Source organism: Amphibalanus amphitrite, unplaced genomic scaffold (genome assembly GCF_019059575.1).
Source record: "Amphibalanus amphitrite isolate SeventyFive unplaced genomic scaffold, NRLGWU_Aamphi_draft 001786F_arrow, whole genome shotgun sequence".
NCBI lineage: Eukaryota > Metazoa > Arthropoda > Thecostraca > Balanomorpha > Balanidae > Amphibalanus > Amphibalanus amphitrite.
The window spans coordinates 63,618-87,068 of NW_024883279.1; the positions used below are offsets into that span (position 1 = coordinate 63,618).

General features: G+C 47.9%; 2 protein-coding genes across 3 annotated transcripts in view; both read right to left on the reverse strand.

Annotated features, from left to right (window-relative positions):
• The window catches only part of LOC122375160, a 47,386-nt gene extending 43,239 nt beyond the window's left edge, over positions 1 to 4,147 (reverse strand). For both annotated transcript variants that reach the window (XM_043354390.1, XM_043354389.1), the window contains exons 1-2: positions 2,081 to 4,147; positions 353 to 475 (exon numbers count right to left, since the gene is read on the reverse strand). In XM_043354390.1, the coding sequence (XP_043210325.1) occupies positions 353 to 475; positions 2,081 to 3,953 (1,996 nt within the window). In that variant the 5' untranslated portion in view covers positions 3,954 to 4,147. The remainder of the gene's footprint in view (positions 1 to 352; positions 476 to 2,080) is intronic.
• Positions 4,148 to 10,445: 6,298 nt separating this feature from the next.
• LOC122375161 (pulmonary surfactant-associated protein D-like) lies at positions 10,446 to 11,355 on the reverse strand. Its single transcript, XM_043354392.1, has 2 exons — positions 11,348 to 11,355; positions 10,446 to 10,830 (listed from the first exon to the last, which is right to left on the reverse strand). Exons 1-2 carry the CDS (start codon positions 11,353 to 11,355, stop codon positions 10,446 to 10,448), a joined length of 393 nt encoding a protein of 130 aa, XP_043210327.1.
• Positions 11,356 to 23,451: the final 12,096 nt, after the last annotated feature.

The window sequence follows — 23,451 nt, forward strand, 5'->3', positions numbered from 1 at the left end:
CTGCGAGGCCGGTGAAGCAGGCCGCCTGCCGATTTCGACGCCGCTGTATGCCGAATCGACTGGTACATGCATTTAGCGATACATTGTTAATATTTTTTCATTACATTCATCATATTATTCAAAAACATGCAAAAATTGAGAAAACCGGAAACATTCAAAGAGCCGGGGCGGTCAAAAAAAATTCGAATTTTATATTTTTTCCGCCGGATTCGTGATCAGCACCCCCAAATACGTTAGATTAGACCTGGGGAGCAAAACTTTTCGAAACTTTTTGCAAAACCGGTCACCCTAGTATATCATGCACTATCCCACAGCAGTTTCCGCTCGGTCTACCACGTCTTGGTCCACCTACCCATGTCGTCCTGTTCTCGCGCCATGCGCACGAAGTCCGGTTCCGTGAGATCCTCCGAACTGGAGGCGGTCGAAGAGGACATCGAAGACACCGCCGTGTTGGGCGTCAGGCCCGTGGAGCCTCCTGGGAAGAGAGAAGCACAAGGGGCTAAGTGCGTAAAAAATGGAGAACGAGGGAATGCTCGCTGCTCGTCATTTTGACTTCCGCGTCGCCGCTTTTCCGGCATGTCTTTTTCTTTTTATAGATAACGCGAATGATGTTTGATTACTAAACATGAGAATAAGTACCATTCATATTATTTACTGTAAAAATCATTTAGATAGCATTACATGATTATCACATAAATGTTATGATTAGATGGTATGATAGCATTGCCTTTCAAATAAATAATGTCATCAATAAATTATAAAGCATAAATAATCCATGTAGTTGGCATAACTCTCCCCCCACAAAAAAAAAAAACTAGATACTACGGGTCAAAAATATATCAACAAACCCATCCACCCTATCTTACGACCCTGACCCAGTTCCCTCATCTTCCTTCAACACGTGCAGCGCATAGCGGGACGCTAAGTCAGCCTCTGAATCACATCACCTACCAGCGTGGCCTGTCACAAACTCCGGCTGAGATCCAGCGTCCCCCAACCATGCCCTGTGACCACTTAGCGGGCAACCACGTGGGTCACATCTCGGTGACGAGACTGTCTGTCTCCTCCCCCCTCCCTCCCCCCGCGGAGAGTCTCGAGCCAAGCATCACACGGGGTGGTCGCCTCCCCCCTGGGCCAACCTGCCACCTCCTCAGGTCAGCGGGGAGACGGATGGGTCGGGTCAGACGAGCGCCATTGAGACGAGAGGCGTGGTCAGCTGATGTAACTGGCGGTCATTTGTCTCTTGGGGGAGGGAGTGAGAGGGTAATGTTGCCAGAGAGAAATCCGATGACTCATAGAAGAACAGCTGGCTGAGGATATTATATGTATAGTCGCCTATCGGAGGACAGAATAATTAACTAGCATAGGACGACACCGTGACTGACTGAGAACAGAACATCTGACTAATGAATGAGGACAGAACAGCTGGCTGACTGAGAACAGAACAGCTGGCTGACTGACAAGTGACAACAGAACAGCTGGCTGGCTGAGGATAGAACAGCTGGCTGACTGAGGACAGAACAGCTTACTGAGGACAGAACAGCTGACTGACTGAACGGCACTAATTGGCTGACTGCTGAATGGCAAATGTAATAGCATGACATGAATTGTAGCAGCTCAGTGGCAGGGTCTTGTCAAAAGACGAAACGAGATTGACCAACCGATTGATAGAAAGTCGGACAAGAATGTACACCTGAGCCCCGTTCCAAAATCGAAATATCGTGCTTGGTAGCTACGAGCAAGCTTTGGACTGACATCCTGTAAATACGAGTATGTAATCCTTCCTCAATGTTTCTTCCAGTTATCTTATAGGAAATACCTTGCTTATAATATCCCGGTGATTAGCAAAATTATGTTCAAAGCAACTAGGATATTCCTAAAAATTGCAATGATCAATGTAAACTGCTTTACTTCACAACAAAGCATACTACATATAGCAGGCTTTGTTATATTGATGCAACGTAGCGCTGCAACGTTAGGTTACAGCTTGACGTCACGCTCTCCTGTTTCTGCCGCTACCGCTGCCAAACACCCATAGATCCCAGATCACAGGCGCGCGTCAGATCGCCCGGCCACTCACCTGACAGCATGGAATCCACGGGCGACGGACTCAGGTAGGAATCCCGCGACCTGGAGCCTCCAGGAATCTGCAGCAGGCGCGACCGGTCCACCTCGAGTCCCGAGTCCTGCGATTTGGACTCTGGCAGCGGTGCGACAGGCGCGGACTCCGCGTGTCGTGTCCGAGCTGCAGACTCCCCGGGGCCTGCACTGTCCTCGCGAATCTCCTGCGCCTTCTCCCATCGAAACGCCTCCTTCACCTTTGTCCACTTTGAGATCTTGGCTTTGCCGACGCCTAGCTCGTTGCCTCGCCGGGGCGGGATCGGTGGAGGCAGGCTTGCCACGGTTGTTCGAGCAGGTCTCGGGGGAGTCGGTTGAGGAATAGGGGCATCTGGAATGGCCTCCGGTGTGTCATGTCCCACTGATTTACTTCGTTCGCGCTGCTGTACATACAGTGCCCTCTTCAGTTTGAGATTACGTTTGCCTTTGGTGGGTGCGTCCCCGCCACGGCTTTTGAGAAGGCTTTCCTCAGAACCGTGCCGTTGACTTGGGGATACACCAGAGGGATTTGGGCCACTGCCCATGGTCCACTGAGCTTCCTGCAGGCCCTTCAGCTCTTCTAGGTACTGAATCCTTCTCTGGAGGAGTGAGTTCTGTTCCCTGAGGTCGCCGAGCTGCTCCATCAGCTTACATAGATGGTCGAGATGTTCCAGTCCCACCTTGGAAGAACCTCCCGCAGTGGCAGACTTGCGCAACTGTCCGCTACCACCCGGGGGCCGCAGTCGCTCCGAGCCGAGATCGGACGAGGGCAGCGACAGCACGTACTCGATAAAGTCCCTCTCGGACCGCAGCGCAGCCTGGGGATCATCATCCGGCTCGAAGAAGAAGCTCGCAGACACTGTATCCGGGCCTGGGGAAGGCCCTGGTGAAGGAGAAGCCACTCCACTCTGAGTATCGTCACCGAACTCGAACACGGACGCGCGCGAGTGAGACGCCCACGGTGGTGAACGCACTCCTGGAGACCGCGGACCTGCGGAGGTGCTTTCAGGCCGCTTCAGCGTCGCGCCAACAACTCTGGGAGCCGTGCCACCCAGGCGCTGCTGAAAGAAGGCGATGTCGGGGTCCGAGTCCGCCGATAGAGCTGCTGCTCCTGACGTTGATGCTGCGGAGGTGGTTGCTCGCGTCAGATCTAGAGGACCTGGACGGGAAGCCATGTCGAGTCGGCCACGACGTCGATGAACACCAGTCTTTCTACGTCGGACGGAGGCACGATGATCGCTCGCAGCTCCCACGCAAGAGATTCGAATCTCGGGACGGAGTTCGGATGGCGATCCCGATCCGGATTCTATCCGGATTGCAGGAGGTGACTCTGACTGCTCTGCACGTGAGTCAGAATGATCTGCGGATTTTGCTGCAGTCTGGCGCTCAGAGAAATTCGCAGGTTCTGAATTTAAGCTTGTCTGACTTTGATAGCCCAGACGATTTCCAGAATATGCATCCAATGAACTCGCTTTTCTTATCTCACACCGTGGAACAGCTCTCGCTTCAGATCTTGACTTAGTGGTTGACTTGGAGCTTACGTCACCTTTTGTCGATTTTCGCGAGACTCCGAGCTTTGTTTTCTCAGTCACCAACTCCTCTCCCCACTCCCCACTCTCCCTCGCCGTCTGACCTGTCCGTGGAGCCGCGCGGGGCTCGGACCTCGACTCGCGTCGCACTCCACGTCTCTCCTCAGGCGTCACCTCACTCCTCGATCCTCGCCGCAAACGTGACCTCACCACCGACGCAAGACTGGATCGTCGCGCGGGCGGGGCGGCGGAGCGGCTCTCGTCTCGGCTGGCCCTGTCGACACCACCACTGGAGGTGGAATCCAGCGCTCGACGGGCGGCAGACATGGCCCGCGCCGCTGGCTGGCAAGTTACCGCCGCAGGATATTATTAGCACGACCCGGGCGACGGCCGACGCGGGAGGCCGCGGGCAGTGCTGGCACCTGTCGGCGAGAAACAGAACTTGAAGTGCAAGGTTTGCCTTTGTGGATGGTACGGTTTTGGTCGTTCTGTCATTGCTAATTCGATAAATACAATTCGGCACCTATTTACTCGTCATCGTTTTTTATAGTTTAATTGAGTTAACGAGAAGCGAAAGGCGATAATAAGCTAAGAATGAGCCGCTGGATCGCATTATATGCAGTTACCTATACAGCATGATCTCCCTGCACCATCTTTGTGACCTAAAAGCGTTGACATGACTTTGACCTGTGTTTAACGTCAAAGTTGACCTTTCCCAAACGTAGGTAATGCATCATATTCGGCCAAAGCATTTGAGCATGAATTGAGCACGACGTTATGGTGCCAACTGCCAAGATATCATTACCTATTTTTCCGGCAATTTAAAATAATGCAACGTGATTATACTTTGATAAGCAATTGCCAAAAAGCAGACACTTTCCAAAGACTTTTTGTCTGACCTCAGAGGACAACGTTTGACCTCATATCCTCCTAAAATTGGGTACCAGCTGCTGCGTCTCGTGCCAGCGCTCACGCTCGTTTATCCGCGAAGCTGTTAGGTAGCCCACAGAATTTGCGAAACATTTCCAGCTATGTTGTAAAATTTAATAATTGTAATTTGACTCCTGTTTCCGAAGCGAGGAATCTTGGAGTTCATTTTGACTGTGCCCTTAGCTGGGACACTCATGTTTCTGTTGTTGTGCACCGTTGTTTCGGAATTCTTACCGGATTGTCGCAACTGAGGGGCCATTTACCGCCATCTACCATTTCTATTCTAGTGGATGCGCTAGTTTTATCTCATATCCGCTACTGTTTATCCGTTTATGGTAATACCACAAACAAAAATCTTCTTCGGATTCAGAAAGTGATCAATTATGCCGCCAAAGTCATTTTCCGTCGCAAGAAATTTGACCATGTGTCCGATCTGCTTCAACGTATGGGTTGGTTGAAAGCTAATGAGCTCGTCCAGTACCACACTATGTGCATGGTTCATAGAGTACGTCGCGCAGGCGAACCTGAAGCACTGGCTGAAAATCTCATTAAAAGCTCAGAGACCCGTGACCGCAATACTAGACAAAACAACACATTGTACGTACCAATGTCACATACAGAGATGGGACGAAGGCGTTTCTGCTGTCGTGCACCTCGCCAGTATAATGCGCTGCCACATGATCTGACGTTACGCTCGACGCCAGCTTTCCGGAGTCACTTAGTAAGCCACCTATGTGACAGTCGCACCGTGACTGGGCAAGAGTGACGTGGTCCGATGTCTGAACTATTAGAGCAATGACTATCGAGCGATTGTTGTTAAATGTGGATGATTCGTCTCGTGTGTGTATAAGATGTGCTATTTTTTTACAGCAACCTAGGCGTGGTTTATAATAGGGCAGGGAATGCTGTGTACATATGTTGCATGCTTTGTACTACATAACTGAGACTGTAACAGCCTCGAGTACATCGAGGATTGTCTCATTAAATACATTACATTACATTACAAGCTCTAGCTCAATAAGGGAAAGGAACTGGGAGGGATGAGGTCACATCCGACCCTGTTGGCCGAGGTGTAAACCGACAGGCCCTGCACTGGCGGATCATTGATCATCCAGAAGTTCAGGGGCAAACGCACCCACAGCCGCCGAAGTTGATGCAACATTTTCGTTCTTTCTTGAATAGGTACCTACAATGAAAACTACACTTCAAAGGAAACAATGATGAAATTAATTGCACCGTGCGCTCTTTCACGGATCATTTTTTAGTCAATAGTTTAATTTTGTATGACCTCGATAATTGTTTAAGTTGTAATACCAGGTTTATATTTTGTTCGGCAAATTCTCGAAAAAAAAAAACAGATCATTATCAAGCCACTTCAAAAATTGACAAAATAAGTTTTATAGCTGTCGCCAGGCTACATTTTTTATTCGCGTGGAGAGCTGGAGCCTGGACTTCGAGCTCGGATAGAACAAAGCCGATGCACCATTACAAAAGGCAGCTGCCTCTACCCTATTCTAAGGTCTCAACGCAACCGGTGACCTCTGAAATTAGTGTGATGTCTGCTATTGTAGGTCAGTGAAATGTGACACAGTTCATCGTTCAGTTTTTGATAAATGGTATGGTTTCATTAAAAAGGTCCAATAGCTACGATTTTGATGCCATCGTGTTTTCGCCCATGGCAACGCTCGTGTTCGTGCCTATTGTCACATTGAATGATGTCTCATGTCATTTTGTATGCGACGTGTCAACTTAGATGTTGAACTACATAGAGTCAAGATCATGACAAAAGTTCAGAAATCAGCATTAATGGTTACGTCATCGGATGAACAGACGACCAAACAGGTCATATTAGCCGTTTTCACGACGGGCTATCTGGTGAATGCACTTAATTTGACCAAATCTGCCCCAAATCAACTGCAATAAATATATTCGTATCATGAATTTATTTCAGCGTTTAGATCGAAAACAGTGTCTGATAATTTAAAAAATGAGGTATGTATTATATAAGCATATGTGGAGCCCAAACTGATAACTTATAAGAAGCACGCTGAACCTTATTTGACCAAAGCTGCACCAAATCTGCACCTAATGTGCACCAAATGTTAACCAAATCGCCGTCGTGAAAACGGCTATTGATGACCCCGAAAGGGGATTTTAGTTTTTTGTTTTTTAAATTACATAACTAAACAAAAGCTAATTTTGACCTTTACCTCGACCATTGTCGTAAATTGATAAGTTTTTTTTTATAATCGGTTCATTGCAAGCATTTCCCAGAGATATTTTGTTTAATACCACTTTTGCTTCAGTACCTAGCTTTTTTTTATTCAGGAAGTTAACCATGGGCAAAAGTGACCTTTGAGTCCTAATGATCACCCTCACTCCCCGGCTCCTTATCCCTACAACACCATTCGATTCATGTCAGGTTATTTTAATCGCAAGGTTCTCCACACACAATACACATTCCTCTTACCTCTTTTACGCCTTGCCTCATATCCTCATCCGCTTCACGTTGCACCATTCACCAGTCACTCTCATATTCCCATTCCCCACACAAACTCTCCATTACGATCTAACCACTCTCACTCATACTCGCACACTCTCACACTCACTCTCGCACTCTCTCGTCAGCCGTCGAGGCGTTCTGCCGGTCCCACCAGCTGTGTCGACTCCGACGATCCCTGCCGTCGGCTCCGACGGCCCAGGAACGTCGTGGTGGACGCGAGCGCGACGGCCGAAATCTCCAAATAATTTGGAGCGGGCATACACAGGACGCTGGGGGAGCCGCGGCTGGCACTGTGCCAAGTAGCCGAGACGAGAGGCGGTAATGTCGATTGGTGAGTGACACGACGAGCAGGGCACTCTCAGGTGACAAAAAAATGGAAACCAACTGGGTGGCGAGTGTGAGCACTAGCCAGACTGTTTTGAAGCATATTGAGAATTGAAGATTACTGAGGCCTCTTGCACCAAAATCCTCTTGCACCAATGCTTGGATTATTTTGCATCGTATACCCACTCCAAGTCTCAAATGTAACAATTTGCGTGCAAAATTTAGCAAGCACATGCAGGATTATGTATTGGGCTATTGCAAACAAATTTACCACCGTTAGATAAGCTTATTCTGAAACCGGTTTTTCGATTTTACCTAGCTAGGTAGTTTGGTGTAAGAGGCCTATGGTGTCTATAAACTGTTCGTTTTTCAGTGAGAGGTCTTATATTTGGCTTAACGGATCTTTCCTGAAACCCTACCATTTCATGTCTGATGATCCGAATACGATCTGTCGCTTGTTTTGTCCGTGTCCGCGTATGTCATCAGCCCCGTGGTCTCTTTTAGAAATATTCCACAACGCTGGGATATTTTGACATGTAGGTATGCTATAGTTACTCATTCCCGATGATTGTGCCCGTAGATGATATCATCGCTGCCCGTAGGTGGACCATTTTGTCTGAGCCCAAAAAATGACCGAAGAGTGTTTTCGTCCTTATTTTAGACGTTCTTTCGATTGCCGCTTACCGCGTGTCGCTACGTGGCCCAGGAGCCGAGTTAGATGGGGGGGGGGGGGTGTTCAGACACCCCCCCCCCCCCGGCCCGGCGCGGAATCTCAGAGCACCGGCCCGGCGCGGGTTAAAATATCAACATCATTCATTCTCTACACGTCTTCAAAGTAGCTCTTAGCATTGATAAACCACATACATATTTCGATTATGATAAAGATGTTTGAGTTTAAGGAGCACTCTGACTGAGCTTGTCACTGCAGGCACAAATAGTGGCTTATGTGAAGTGTTTACCTTGATTGTGCTATCAGGGTGCATGAATGATATCTACCACTGCCATCGCCATCGTGTCCATCGCTGCCACCAAGTCCACCATTATATGGTGCTTCATCGCTGCCACCATCACTGTCTCGCATTTATTTTAAGCTTGACGCATTTTTCGGAGTCTAATCAGGGTCAAAGGTGGACTAAAAATGCGGCGCTGATGCGCATAATATGGGGACAGGGACGCCTACGTCAGACTCGGAGTCGCTTCCGGAATAATGGTTTTGAACACGATTTGTTGAGAAAAAAATCAGAAATATTTAAAAGTTCAAATGCTTAATATTGATAGCACTATTGCCATAGTGCTATGGCACACGCCACAGCAAAATTGATGCTCATTGCTCATGTAGCGTCCAAGCGTCGGTGTACAGGTGATACGGTGACTCCGAATCCCGCTGCACGCGATAGGCTAACAAAATTGTGCCTACGTGGAATACACCGCTAGTCACATACCCCTTCGCCTGTGTACTATTTCTCCGAGCTTTTTATGATCGTTGCATGCATTACTTGATGCTGAAAGAAAATAAGAGATGACTAGTGAAGAAACCGCTGTTTATGGCTTGTGTCAAATATTGGCCATTGTGTCCGGACTCCGGATGTCTCTAAAATAAATTCATTTTTCTTTAGACATGCTTATTCTTTCGGCGATTGGTCGGCTGCGGGCCCAGTCGTTTTACTGCTAACCCAATGGGATCAGCACAGTATTTGCATAATTTTTATATATTTAATAATTTCAGAGTTCTTGACAACACACTAACCACCATGGTAGACGCCATATACGGTTTTGTGAAGTGCTTGGTAAAGTATTGATGTGTATGTCAAACAAAATGACATCTACTGTCCATTCTAAGTTCAATCACACCCTGTTCGTGCATTCATAAGCTATGACAGAACTACATAATACAAATTCGTTGTTTGCGCTTTGCGCTCGATGTCCATATGAAATAATAAAATGCGTTGTTTTATCTGTCCGATAACAGAAAATTACTGTTTTGTGAATACAATTTCAGTACAATCTACAGTCAAGGAGAGAAGGGAATGGAAGTCAGGTGTTCATGTCTGACAGTACACAGCACGAGTACGTCATCTACGCAGAATTGGTATACAACTGCGTATATTGATTTCGTACTTCGATACCACAGCGCGGCAAGATAACCGAAAGTAGTGATTGCATTATACACATACACACATCGAACACGGTAAAACAAATCATCCTACAATGGCTGAACCACCATTATTTTTCCGCTGACCATATGACCTAGTCTGCCAGTACGAACCCAATCTCACACTGTGTGCCAGCAATAGTAGTCGTCTTACACTAGAGATGTCAACCGGATACCAACTTTTTGGTTTGCCGATACCAAACCGATACAAACTTGGTATTTGGTATTTCAAGGCTTTGTTTGGTATTTTGTTGGTGTTATGGTTCCAGATTAATGTAAAAGAGGCTGTTAATTCGGTAAAAAGTTGCCATTTTTCTCATTTACAAAGCCGGTTCGGTTCCGGTATTTTGTCATGGTCATTGTGGAATGTTGGTATTTGGTTTCGTATTAGTATCACGTTTTTTCGTAATTGACATCACCACGCTAATCTACACGCTATAGATACCGGCGTAGAAAGTTGCATTTATACCGACAGAACAGGTGCCTAGATCCCTCAGCCCCTCTCTCTGATCAATAGAGTAGGTTCCTGCCGAGTAAGGTTGCTATTGTGAATTAATGCGATCATGTTGCAACAGTGTAATACTGTTGCAGATGTGAAGAAGGATCGAGTTTCTGGTCTTCTTAACCTGTCTGCTAGCAATGATGAAGAGAAAGGCGACGACAACACTCTGGCATGGCATTTAAAACAATGCGTGCGATGTGTGTGCATGAATATTTGGGGAGAAGATTGAAAAAAAATAGTACTTAAAAGAAAAAGGAGGAGTGATTACGGTCGTCCGCTCTGTTTTTAACTCCTCATAGGGCCTCAGCCTCTACCTTCGCAGGCGATAGTAGGAAACTTGCGGATCATACGATCATCCTCTTTCGATCATAGGAATTCCTATGATCGTTGAGGGAACCGGAGTGCGTTCTAGACACACTCCGGTGTGAGGCAGTTTCTGATCTGGCAGATGGACGATATGTTGAACGAACAGAGCGTGTCATCCCAGGCGTTACTCCAGATCTGAACGCAGTCAAATTCGCCTGTGGCGTCACTGGGTTCACCAGTGCCCCAGAAGGGACTGCTGAGGAGGATCGGGTCCCCGCCGTCCTCTGCTGCGTACACGCCCTCCACGGCTCTGTCCGACACCCCGAGCCAAGTGTCAACCCCTACTGCCATGGACAGAGCGCACTGGTTCTCGGCTGTCGAGCGGGGCACGGCCAGGTGGGCGCCCAGTGAGCCGCAGGCCTCCTGAGCTTCGGTGAAGTTGAGCTGGTCCTGGGGTAGTTTCATCAGACAGCGGCCGGCACAGCGGCTGAAGCCGGCCGGACACGCGCAGGGATCAGTGGAAGTGCCTGTGAAAGCACGATCATCAGTCGTTAATTCGCTTATTAGTCAAAACGTGAATCGAAATGATAAAAGCACATTCAATAAAACAATATCTGGAAACAGACTTCTCAACAAAGTTCCAAAATGCTATGCTATGGGTAACATGTATGATTAAATTTATTAGGTCCACATGAGCTGCAGTTGGCATGCAAATTTAGGCATCATTTAGCCATTGTAGTCTGTAGATGCAACTATATGGAGAACATATTATTATAGATTCTGTTGTTGCGGTGCATAACTTATTATATGTATGGTAGAATTTCATGCCTTATATTCACCGGTGATTATACACGATTATACAATATACAGTAGTTATACACCGGTGATATTTACATGCGTAATCGCGACATTGAGACTGATGACAATAACTGAAAAATGTTTGGTATTTGGTGCTATCTTCGAAACGGTATCCGATTCGGAGCTCCCCCAGACTTCATGCTTACCTGGACATGTTGCAGTTTGTTTCCTTCGGTAGCTGAACACTTCAAACGTGGATTCTGGAGGAATCGCTGGCACAGGCACGGAGCAATCGGGACAAACCAGAGTTCCAGTGAGGTCAAACAGATAGCAGTCACCATTGTGATACGAAAAACTGTCGCACACCCACGGCGGAATAGCATTGCAGATACTAGCACACTCCACAACAGATTTAGCCGAGACAATAGCATTTGGGGTTTCGACGTAGGTGTTATTTGTTCGTTGGAAGTTTTCTATGGTGACCGCCCAGACAGCTATCCCGCTGACCAGGAGTGAGAGACTCAGGACGGGTGTGGGACCTGTCATGACCTCAGGACTGAGCTCGCAGGGCTGTTGCGCAGGTCACGGATGGCGAGTGAGTGACGGTTATGGTCGACAGGCGGTGGTCCAACACCGACGACGCTGTGCAGTGCCCACCGATCAAACCGTGAGGGGACGCCGGTCAATAGACCAAAATCACACCAAGTTTGCTTTGTTTGGTTCGATGGGTTAGGCCCTTTCGGTCTGATAAGACAATTTCAAAGCCGGAAGGATAAAAGGGGAGACATTGGCCTGGACGGGCACCGTGGTGCTCCGCCGGAGCTGAGCCCATCACGTGGACAGTGCTCCCAGGCCCCAGCCCTGCTAATGGTCACCGCATTCGGCTACGACCCCATGCTCCTGGGTTGGAGCTATCTGCATGAGATAAAGGTGACCGTACCGGCGTCCAGCTCGGATCAGTCCTCCGTTCTGTCGTTTCCATCCTCAGGGTATTAAAATCCTTCTCTACACATCCCCAACCCCTGTTCCGGGCTAAGCGGACAACTTTATCCCATGCGGGCACTGGGTAGTTCCTCCCCAGAGAGGGCCAGTAGCTGGGTGCAGTGACTGTCAGAGGGGGATGGGGGCCTGTCCACGCGACGGGTTCTCTGCTCAGCCACGGCGGAGCACCAGGGTGCTCACTCAGGTCAATGTCTCATTGTCTCAACCTAATTCCTAGCATCCTTCCGGCTCTGCAATGGTCTCATCAGGCCGAAAGGGCCTAACCCAACTAAAAAACAAAAAACAAAAAAAAACAACAAAACAAAACAAACAAACAAACAAACAAACAAACAAACAAACAAACAAACAAACAAACAAACAAACAAACAAACAAACCGGATCAGGGTTTTTTGAAAGCTGTACTTTTATTGTGTGACAAGTTATTGTCACAAACGTCATTTGACCTCAGTTGACCTCATTTGACCTGACCCATGGATAAGTACACCAAACAAAAAAGCACCAAGTGACATAATGTTAAGTACTGAGGTTTTAAAGCACAAAAGTGATAGAACGAAGCGGATATCACCAATATTTTTCCGAATTGAATATTTTCCCATAGGCTTAACATTACGACGTAATGACCTCTAACTGACCTCTGGTCAGTGGCATACAAAAACTTTGCACATCCTGAAAGTTTGAAGGAAATCAGTACAAAACAGTGAGTTGGACAGGTGCATAAAGAAAATTGAAATTTGACCATGACCTTGTACCGGTTTTTTTCTGACCTGGTGACCTGACTCAAGTTCACCCGGACCTGAAATTGTCAGGTCATGTGTAAAAAGGTTGCCCCATAGGCCGTTCCAAATTTGGCGGCGCTGCGCGCCGCCGTTTTTTACGCTATCTTCGAAACCCCTGGGGGGGGGGGGCGCATCGACCCCCCCTGCCAGGGCCAGGGTTAATAAGAGCGGTCAGGGATGCAATTTCCCCATTTATTGTGTCATGTTTGCTTTTTACCCCATGTTTGAGTGTTTATTAGGTGAATTTTGTTTAAAACAAGCGCAGCTCAGTTTTTCCCATTGGGCTAGAATGAAAATGTTGCCAAACCAACCTGACCTTAGGTCACCGATAGCAAAATTTCGAGAAAGCGTTTATCAATGCTGATATTCTTCAAAATCGCTGATATTCTTCAAAAAGTTTCAAAGCAATCGTTCGGGCGGTGTACCTATGATCAGCATTATACCTAATGTTTTTTCTGGGGTACGATCACATGACGTGACCTGGTCACCTGACCTGGAACGGCCTTGAACTGGAATTTGCAAATGTGCATAAGGACGTATGATAAGGTGTGCCAAAAACGAATCTGGTTGAAACCCCTATTTCCTACCTGACCGCAGGTTATCAATATCACTTGCAGTGGGTTTAGATAATCGTTTTAAAGCATTTCACTTAACAACTCTATTGACACAAAGAGAGATAAGGTGGGATTCACTATCAGATTGGGTTGATTAGTACAAGTGGTATCGATATCATCGGATTAAATCCCCAAGGATGTGGAAGTGCGCTGTTGGTGAATCATATGTTTCAGTCGCAGTTCAGCGGTGCCTCACACAGGATCGCTATGCGGCATTTGAAACGGGAACATCGATTCAGAAAATGTTTATAGAGCGATCAACAAATTTACACATTGCCTCAGGTGCGATCAAGGCGGACATTGACACGCTTGCGCTAAAAAATGTCAGAATGGCAACATGTCACGAACACACATTTGGCAGCACGATCAAATCGCTGTCACTGACTGTCTCGTCCATCAACAAGACACAGGCCAACTGTATATCAGCGACTCGGAAGTCGATGAAACTGCTAGTAGACACTTCAACTATCGGTCACATCGCCCCATTGGCAATCCATGGGGACATCGAACAACTGGAAATCATCGACAGCGACCTTGGGACTGTGGCTGAAGGAGGTGTCACAGTGAATGTAGCCAACTTCTCAGTTGTAAAAAGTACCTTTGGGGAAGTGTCCGGCAGAGCGCTGAACGTGCATGCTACTGAACAAATCAATTTAAAAAACTGCACCACCAACATTCTGAAAACGGATGCCTTCGTCCTTCTTGACTTAGACGGCAAAGCCGAAGACCGAATCAGAGTAGAAGACCTGGTGGTTGTGGCACCTGAGAACGGCTCAATGCAATTTGATCACCGACAAAACATTCTGATGTTGCGACTTGAGGTTGGTATTCCTTGTACTTGCTCTTCGTCGGATATGACGAAGGCTCTAGGCCTCACTGACGTAGAAAACGCGAATGGTGCTCGCATAAGACGAAGCATATCACCTCCTCATGTCCGTTGTGAAAATAACGGCACCTGGCCCAATTTGGGGGAGTATCAGCTCGAGTTCTGTTCAGACCCGTCAACGACCATTATGTTGACCAGTACCACCCCTGATATTAGCGTTACCATCAGTTCCACCACGGGGACCCCAGGTGAGTATTACGCAGAAGCAGGTTTTGACCAAACACAAGTTCACATCTCCTCTGCTTGGGTCGCCTTGCTAATGGTCACCCTTACACTTCTACTCCTCGTTTTGGTACAACTAGTCATAACTATTCCTTTCCTTCGGCAACACGGTAAGCATTGGCTATCAGCAGTGAAAAAACTGAGCAGCACGCACAGCGACGACTCCTGTCAACGTGAACGACACACCCCTGATGACCACGAAGACCCTGGCGCTGGAGTCATGGCCTGCGACCTGCCCCACGAGGCACCACTTCAGGGTGTCAGAAACGGCGCCGGGCCCGCCGAGTCAGAAAGTCCTGGGACGGAAGACTCGGGGGTTGGCTCGCAGGGCTTGCTCCAAGAAATGGAGCCCCTGTTAGAAGCTGTGGGATGCCACCTTGCGCCAGCTCAGAGCGTCAGGGATAGCCATGCTAGTGCTGAGCCTTCTGAGTCACACGGAAGACGGAAGAGTGGAACAAAAGATTCTGGGGTTGGGTCTCAGGACCTGCTCCAAGAAATGGAATCTGCGGGATGCCACCTTGCGCCAGCTCAAGGCGTCAGGGATCGCCATGTTAGTGCCGGACCTTCTGAGTCACACATCAGTAGTGGGACGGACGACTCGGGGGTTGGCTCGCAGGGCTCACTCCAAGAAATGGAGCCCCGTTCAGAAGCGGAGTCGTACCCTGCTACAGTTCAGAGTGTCTTGGGTAGGCAAACTAGCTCTGAGCCTTCCAGTTCATTAGCTGGCCGTGGAACGGAAGACTCGGGGGCTAGCTCGCAGGACCATCTCCAACAGGAGCCCCCTTCCACCACCCGAGTATCCGCATCCCTGGCACAACACCCCGGGGGCTACATTGTGGTACAGAACCTCAGCACAAAGAGAGGATCCCTTCCGCAGAGGTCTGGCGGCCGGACTCCTTACAGGCGATCACAAAGCGAGAGCGAGGCCACCATTGTACCGGATAAGAGACTTGTTCTTCCTGGCCAGTCAATGGATCGACAGGACCTCCGGAATCAGCATCCGGAACGCGATCTGCGCGCTATGCAGGTGGCGCGCGAAATGCGCGCGTCACAAGTTGAGGTTCCGTTGGGCAGTGAGGTTTAGGGGCGCTAGATAACTATGGGATCTAGGAATAGATCAAACGGCTACATGTATAGATTTTATATCACGCACGTTTAAACTTGGAACGACCTTTTAGAAATTTAAGTGAAAATTGCATAATGCATATACACAGAATTGATTTTATGATAAATCACCACCACGAGAGTTGAAAGAGTTCAGCTCAGAGAATATGTTGTGACATCGCATAGACGTACGCTTCGCTTTAGGCCTACGACCGTCCAAATGTGCAAGTGATCCGCTTTAGAAGAACATAAACATTGTATCCAGTAGTGATAGCAGACTGGTCTCTTGATGTGAAGTTAGCTGTGACAGGACATGCAAGCGGAGTTGATAAGATTGGTGTCGCGCCTTGACTACCCTGATAAATTATATTTTTAGTAGTTGCGGCGTTTGTTCATCAAGCATTTATGATTCATATTTTTTATGCATTGGAGAATGCAGATGCTTATGTCGTTGTGTATAAATAAACATTCAGTTGTAGCTTACTATATTGGAAGATTATTGTGCTGGCGTCAATTATGTCTTTTTGGACTTCCGATTTTTGAAGGGCTGTATTGAGTGTATAACCGACGGTATTGATACGATCAGACATCAGTTTTGTTTAGCGATCCTGCTTTGTTTGATGCCTGCGTCTTGTGACCCAATGACAGTACGTGTGTATGTATCTAGGCTTAAGAATTCCGCCCGAGTATTGTCTGTATTGATATCATGAGTGACAAATGACATAGAGATACCGATATTTCTGTTGCTATCGCCTGGCACACTGTAGTGTCCTGCAAAGGACTCGTCGTAGGCAGCTGCTGACTTATGCGGTCGTTATTGCATGCTGAGCAAAATATGATGCTGTAAATGAAATATATAGCATGTATGTCACTTATGTGTTGAAAAAATGTGTTGTGCCCATTTGTAAATACATTGGCAGGCGCTCGAAGGAAGAGGCTCGACCCCGCTGACTGTTATGACCCGATGGAGCCCATGTATCGCCTGGGAAAGTGGCCGGCCAACACAGGGCAGTGACCCGACCGAACCCAGAATCGCCTGGGACAGCGAACGGCCATCAAGGGACAGGAAAAATCAGGTAGGCGGCTTCTGGACCGGTCTGAGTAGCCAATTCGTTTCGCACGAGGGCAAGGGGTAAGACACAAGCCAGCAATTTAAGACACTCCTAGCTCTCAAACCCCAAGCCAAATAGACATTGTTCTTATTATATTTTCAAATAATAGTCCTGAACAGCCCACTTGCAGTGGCGGCGGAACACCTTCAATTAAGGGGGGGAGGGCACTGCCGACTTTTTGTCCCATTCTTTCCATGCAACGCCCATAGGGCTAATTTCAAAATGCCAAAATCAAAAGGGGGCACCCCCGGTGCCCCCCGTTCCGCCGCCCGGGCGCCGCCTATGACCACTTGACTCTTGACCGTTATCTTTGTAAGATATGTCCTTTTTCGAAAGCCCCCGTAGGTCCGTGGGTTGCGTGTCAAGCAATCAGCAGTTCTCTAATCCGTGACCCGAATGAGGGGGTGTATCAGTCTATCTTGTAAAGACCTCGAGGAATATGTATCAATGTAAACACTCAATGCAGATAAGCAGCTAGAGAGCAGCACCATCGATTAATGTTTGAGCAGACAGACACCAGGTGGCAGTATAAAGCCGTTGTAGGTGCGTCAATGGCGCACCGTTCCGTCGTTTCCATTCTCAGGATGCTGAAATCATTCTCCTCCACACGGCAGCCCTCGCTCCGGGCTGGACAGGCGACTTTAGCTCATGCGGGCTGCTCCTTTGGAGCGGCACCGCTGTTCCCGAGGGCCGGGTGCAGTGAGTTAGAGTTCTGCACGGCTGCAATTTTCCACAGCCTAGCCGCCCCGCAGCCGTGGCTCCACAGCCACAGCCGCCCACAGCCGTGTCAAACTGTGGGCAGCCAGCCGTCAGCCGGCCGTGGATACTTTCAATGAAATGCAACCAAATAGTATATAATAAGTTGTTTTTAGTTCAAACATATAGCCAAAAGCGCATTGCAATGGGCTATAGTTTCTCAAGCTCATGAAGCATCATAGGTTAAGTGGTTGTGTATCTGGCTTTAGGCCGAAGGCCTGAAGCCTGATGCGCATCGCATGCCTACACAAGCCCTTGCAAGGGGTTAAGAAAGATGGGTAGGTAGGTACCTACATCAACAGAAAACATACACAACGAACCAGAATAGAAGCACTAGCAGTGTAGACATCTAATGCCAAATCCTGAAGCATGGTTGTGGGACAGAACAACAGACCCTGATGCTTTTCATTATCAATGTTAGGTATGGAAAATGAAACTGAAGTTGATGGACATTGGACTGTCAAACAGTGATAGTCTAGTCAAAACTCTTGCTTCTTTCTTACCTTGCATATTTTCTGGGGTGTGATATGCCAGGCTTGAAGCAGCCTTCTGAGCAAGTCTCAAACTATTTTGATATGCAAGGCATCAAAACACTACCGAGCATCCAAGAAAGAAAAACGTTCATCTATTTTGATTTTTCCAAATAATGATCTTCGCTCAAATCCCCAAGGACGTGCGAGCCACAATTGCCTCTTTCAATCAAGAATTTAATGGAGTTTTTAATGACGTCAATAGCAAAGAAGTGGCAATAAATTGTTTTTTGTCACTATAAACAGCCATAAAAATAATAATTATTAAATAATAATGCTATATAGTTAAAACATTGCTCTCAAACAACGGTTAGGCATCAAATTTAAACATTTTCAGAAGAAGACGTCATTTTTTTAGTAAAGTCAACAGCTCGTGTAAGAAATATTGTGTTCAGGGTTTTCACCGTCATGTGAATTACGTGTTCAAGGTTTTCACCATCATGTGAATTAACTGTAAGTAAGGTTCATGCTCACTTATAATCTAATTCCATTGGCTCCGTTGATCAGCATTTTCTGTTAGCGGTCACTCACACACCAGTTAGAACATAAAGCGCCAGTTTTATATTATGTAATCTTGCCGAAAATCCAGAATTACTTCTAAGAGTTATTTTAGATAATATTTTATGAAGCCTTTACCTGCCTTTACCTAGGTGTGATTTCTTTTTCTATTACCTGAAAGAATTATTGAACGCTCGTCTTCAATAGCTGTAAGTAAGGTGCTTTCCTAATGACCAGGTGAGATTGATTTGAGAGGGATGTGACAATGCAGCATGTTGCATTTTCTGAAACTGTCAAGCTCTTGATGATGAAGGAACAATTGGTACCTATAATTAGTATTCTGTACCAGAGTGCAAACTCCCCTACAGCAAATGGTAAAACCATTACAGGTTTTCAAAGGCTTCACCACTTTCAATGTTGCTGGGCATCCTTTGCATGATTTTTACAGGCTAGACTGCTTATTAGAATGTAAGATTAAGGATTTAAAATTTTATATTTTAGTACTTAAGATTGAGCTGGAAATCTCACAGCCGTGGCCACAGCCGTAGCCGTGTTCTTGGAGATATTTGCAGCCGCCCCGGCCCACAGCCGTGGGGCTGCAGCCAGCCACGGCTGCAGCCGGCCGGTGCAGACCTCTACAGTGAGTGCTTGGGGGGCTGGTCGGCCTGTCCATTCGGATGGGCTCAGCCCCGACGACTCGCCAGGGTGCCCGCCCAGACCAATATCTCCCCTAATTCCTATCATCCTTCCGGCTCTGAAATGGTCAGACTGAAAGGGCCTCCGGCCATAACGCAAAAAAAAATATGACTGGTTATCCTACAGTGAAGGACGATCTGTGGTATTGATGTCAATTACAGAAAATCGTGGTACGCTGGTACGTACCGATACCAAAGCAAATATCAACCACAGCCGGCGGCAATTTTCCCACGGCTGCAGCCGGCTGCAATTTTCCAACGGGTGCAGCCGTGGGAAAATACCGAAGTCGAACCAGCTTGGGAATATAGGGAAATACCAACTTTATACTAAATTCACAGCCTCTTACCTTCTTGTGAGGATTAATAATACCAATTTCCAACAAAATACCAATAACATTAGGATTGCAATACCAAATACCGAGACAGTAAGAGACGATCTGCTCTGTGGTATGTACACGTAACACTACTCACGGTTATCCCATGAAGAAGTCGCCTGTCGCCAGGAGTTACTTTGTATATTTTCTCTCCACTGTTAAGCCGCTAGCCGAGTGCCGATTTGTACTGTAGGTACTTACAAGTTACAACATGCTGCTTATGGCTGATATTTGGACAAGGGCTGCGATGTCAGAGTCGGAGTAGATTTTTCGAGGACGGGATTTGAGTCGGAGTCGGAGACAGAGTAGCCGGAAATTCATTGACTCTGCAGACCTGCCACGGCTGCGGAATCGTTGTCGAAGTCTGTCGGAGTCGGCATTTCTTTTTTGAGTCCGAGTCGGGGTTGATATTTGGAGGCCGGAGTCCAAGTCGGAGTCACTGAAAATCCATCGACTCCGCAACCTTGATTCAAACGATGATTATTGGTGGGTATAAACCTTGCATTGAATGAATGATTGCATTGGTGTCCGGGGGGATTGATTAGGGGTGGATTGACTCATCGCATTTATTTAAGCCTTAGTTTTCATCATACTCTCCGATTCGGATATCTACTGTACTCAAACTCATACTACCTATTCTAATCCAATGTCCGGGTTTAGTCGCCCCCCCCACACACACACACCAGACAACCGGTGCCCGGTGGTGAGGACTGAGGACAAGTCTTAGTTTGTCTACACCCTCTCTGGGGTGACCGTTTGAGCGGCAGGATGAGCTGTCCTAAAGGGTACCTACTGCCGCTCCACCGCGGACCGTCTCTCGTGCTGCCGCGCACCCTCAGTGGTCTGTTTAACTGTTATTGGATAAGCATTATAACATTTATCCAACCAGTATAACGCCTTTTGGGGCGACTAACGGAGCGAGCGAGAGGGTGGGCCTTGCACGTGCGAAATTGCGAGGGGGTACCTCCAACTGACTTGTGCATGGCACCCTACTAACCGGTCTCTAGCGATGTGCTAAATTTGGGCACAATCGGCCCAGTCGTTCTCGAGATCTGGAAGCGGCACCCCGCACGTGCGCACGTGCAAAATGGGTCCCAACTGACTTGTGCACGGCACCCTGATAACCGGTCCCTAACTGTGTACCAAATTTGAGGGTAATTGGTCGAGCCGTTCTCGAGATCTGGAAACGACCCCTGCACGTGCGCACGTGCAGCAGCGCCCCAACTCTGGCACATGGATATGCAGTGCCTACTGGGTGCCTACCTACATGCCAACTTTCAGCGCAATCGGCCAAGTAGTTACCGAGATATTGCAACAATTACAAAACGGACACCTCTTCGTTTTGCACGTGGCACATGCATAAGGGGTCACCCACATGCATCAGGAATAGTCCAATACTTGGTAGAAGGAATGAAGCTACCCTACAAAAATTACCGCGTGTAAATCGGTCAAGTGGTTGCTGAGATATAAACCTCGCATAAGCGTGACGACGGCCGGCCGGCCGGCCGGCCGCTCAATACTCAGCTTATTCAAATTACCGATCGCATCCATCGGGTCATGGATCAGGGTCATATCTGTCTTCTTGTCTTGTTAGACCTGAGTAAATGTTTTGATGTTGTGAATCACGCCAAATTGCTTCAAAAACTTGAACTTTATGGAGTGAACACTGAGTGGTTCCAAAGTTATCTTTCGGATCATTTTCAATACGTTCGAATGAGCTCGCCACAGAACGAACAGGTGACCTCCAAACCGATGAGAAACCCGATTGGAGTGTACCAAGGTACCTCGCTCGGACCTTTGTTTTACACCGTGTACTCGAACGACACCAGTTTGTACGTAGAGAGCGAGGTGACCATCGTTCAATACGCTGATGATACTCAGCTCCTCGTTACGGGCAGAAAAAGTGACATCGCATCACTGGTTCATCGCATGGAGTGTGCACTAAACACCCTGCATCGCTGGTTTATGCAAAATTCCTTGAAACTGAATTCCAGCAAGACGCAGCTTATAGTTTTGGGTACGCGCCAAATGTTACGAGGTGTTCCGCCTGTTACCCTTACCGTGAGCGGCAGTACCATCCACGAGAGTGATCGCGTCAAAAACTTGGGCGTGGTGATGGACCGCACGCTGTCTTACGAGTACCATATAGATCAGCTTGTCGGACGATGCACTGGTCTTCTTATAGGTCTTAGTCATGCCAGATATAGACTACCGAAAGAGACTCTCATCACTATTGTCAACGCATTGGTTCTGTCAACCGTGAGATATTGTATCAGTGTCTATGGTACTGCGGTCGCCAAAAACATGTCTCGTGTTCAAAAGGTGATTAACTTCGGTGCACGAGTTATCACGGGGCGGCGCAAGCATGACCGCGTGAGTGACGCACTTAGAACTCTCACCTGGCTCCCGGCTCGTGAACTGGTCACTTACCACACTCTGTGCCTACTCAAGCGCATGTTGGTGACCGGCGCTCCTCAGGATATCGCCGAGCAGCTCTCCACAGTAGGAGAGGGGAGAGAGCGCAACACACGGCAGGACGCAGACCTCGCTCTTCCACGGATAAGATCCGAGTCCGGCCGAAGGAGATTTTTGTACCGTGCTGTGTCGGCTTTCAATGCCCTGCCTCTCGCTGTCAGGGAGCAACCACCGGGCGCTTTTAAAAGGAATGTGAAACGGCGTCTGGGCCAATTTTAGAAAGTATGCGTGCTTGTGGGCTATGTATTTTTTTATGTGTGCTTGATTGCGTCACCATCCCCTTGTATTTACTTTTTCACCTCCTATGACACGAACTCAAGAATAGCCGTGTTGTATGGATGAGTTCTTAAGTGTTCAATAAACAATAATAATAAACTCAGAAATTTCCGTTAATCTAAGGAAAGCCTACGCTCGCTTCGCTCGCTCCGTAATCACCAGTATAACGCCTTTTGGGGCGACTAACGGAGCGAGCGAGAGGGTGACCCTTGCACGTGCGAAATTTCGAGGGGGTACCTCCACCTGACTTGTGCACGGCACCCTACTAACCGGTCTCTAGCGATGTGCCAAATTTGAGCACAATCAGCCCAGCCGTTCTCGAGATCTGGAAGCGGCACCCTGCACGTGCGCACGTGCAAAATGGGGCCCAACTGACTTTTGCACGGCACCCTGCTAACCGGTCCCTAACCATGTACCAAATTTGAGCGTCATCGGTCCAGCCGTTCTCGAGATCTGGAATCGACCCCTGCACGTGCGCACGTGCAGCAGCACCCCAACTCTGGCACATGGATGTGCATTGCCTAGTGGGTGCCTACCTACATGCCAACTTTCAGCGCAATCGGCCAAGTAGTTACCGAGATATTGCAACAATTACAAAAGTGACACCTCTTCGTTTTGCACGTGGCACGTGCATAAGGGGTCACCCACATGCATCGGGAATAGTCCAATACTTGGTAGAAGGAATGAAGCTACCCTACAAAAATTACCGCATGCAAATCGGTCAAGTGGTTGCTGAGATATAAGCGTCGCAGAATCGTGACCACGGCCGGCCGGCCGGCCGGCCGCTCATACTCAGAAATTTCCGTTATTCTACGTAAGACTCCGCTCGCTTCGCTCGCTCCGTAAAAACGAAAGGATAGAAATAGGACCAGGCACTTTATTTGGCAAGAGATGGGATTGATTGACGTAGAGATGGGTACAATATACCCTATACAGCATACATGATACAGCCTTACCCTTTTACAAAATATTTCTTTGAAAATTAGTCAC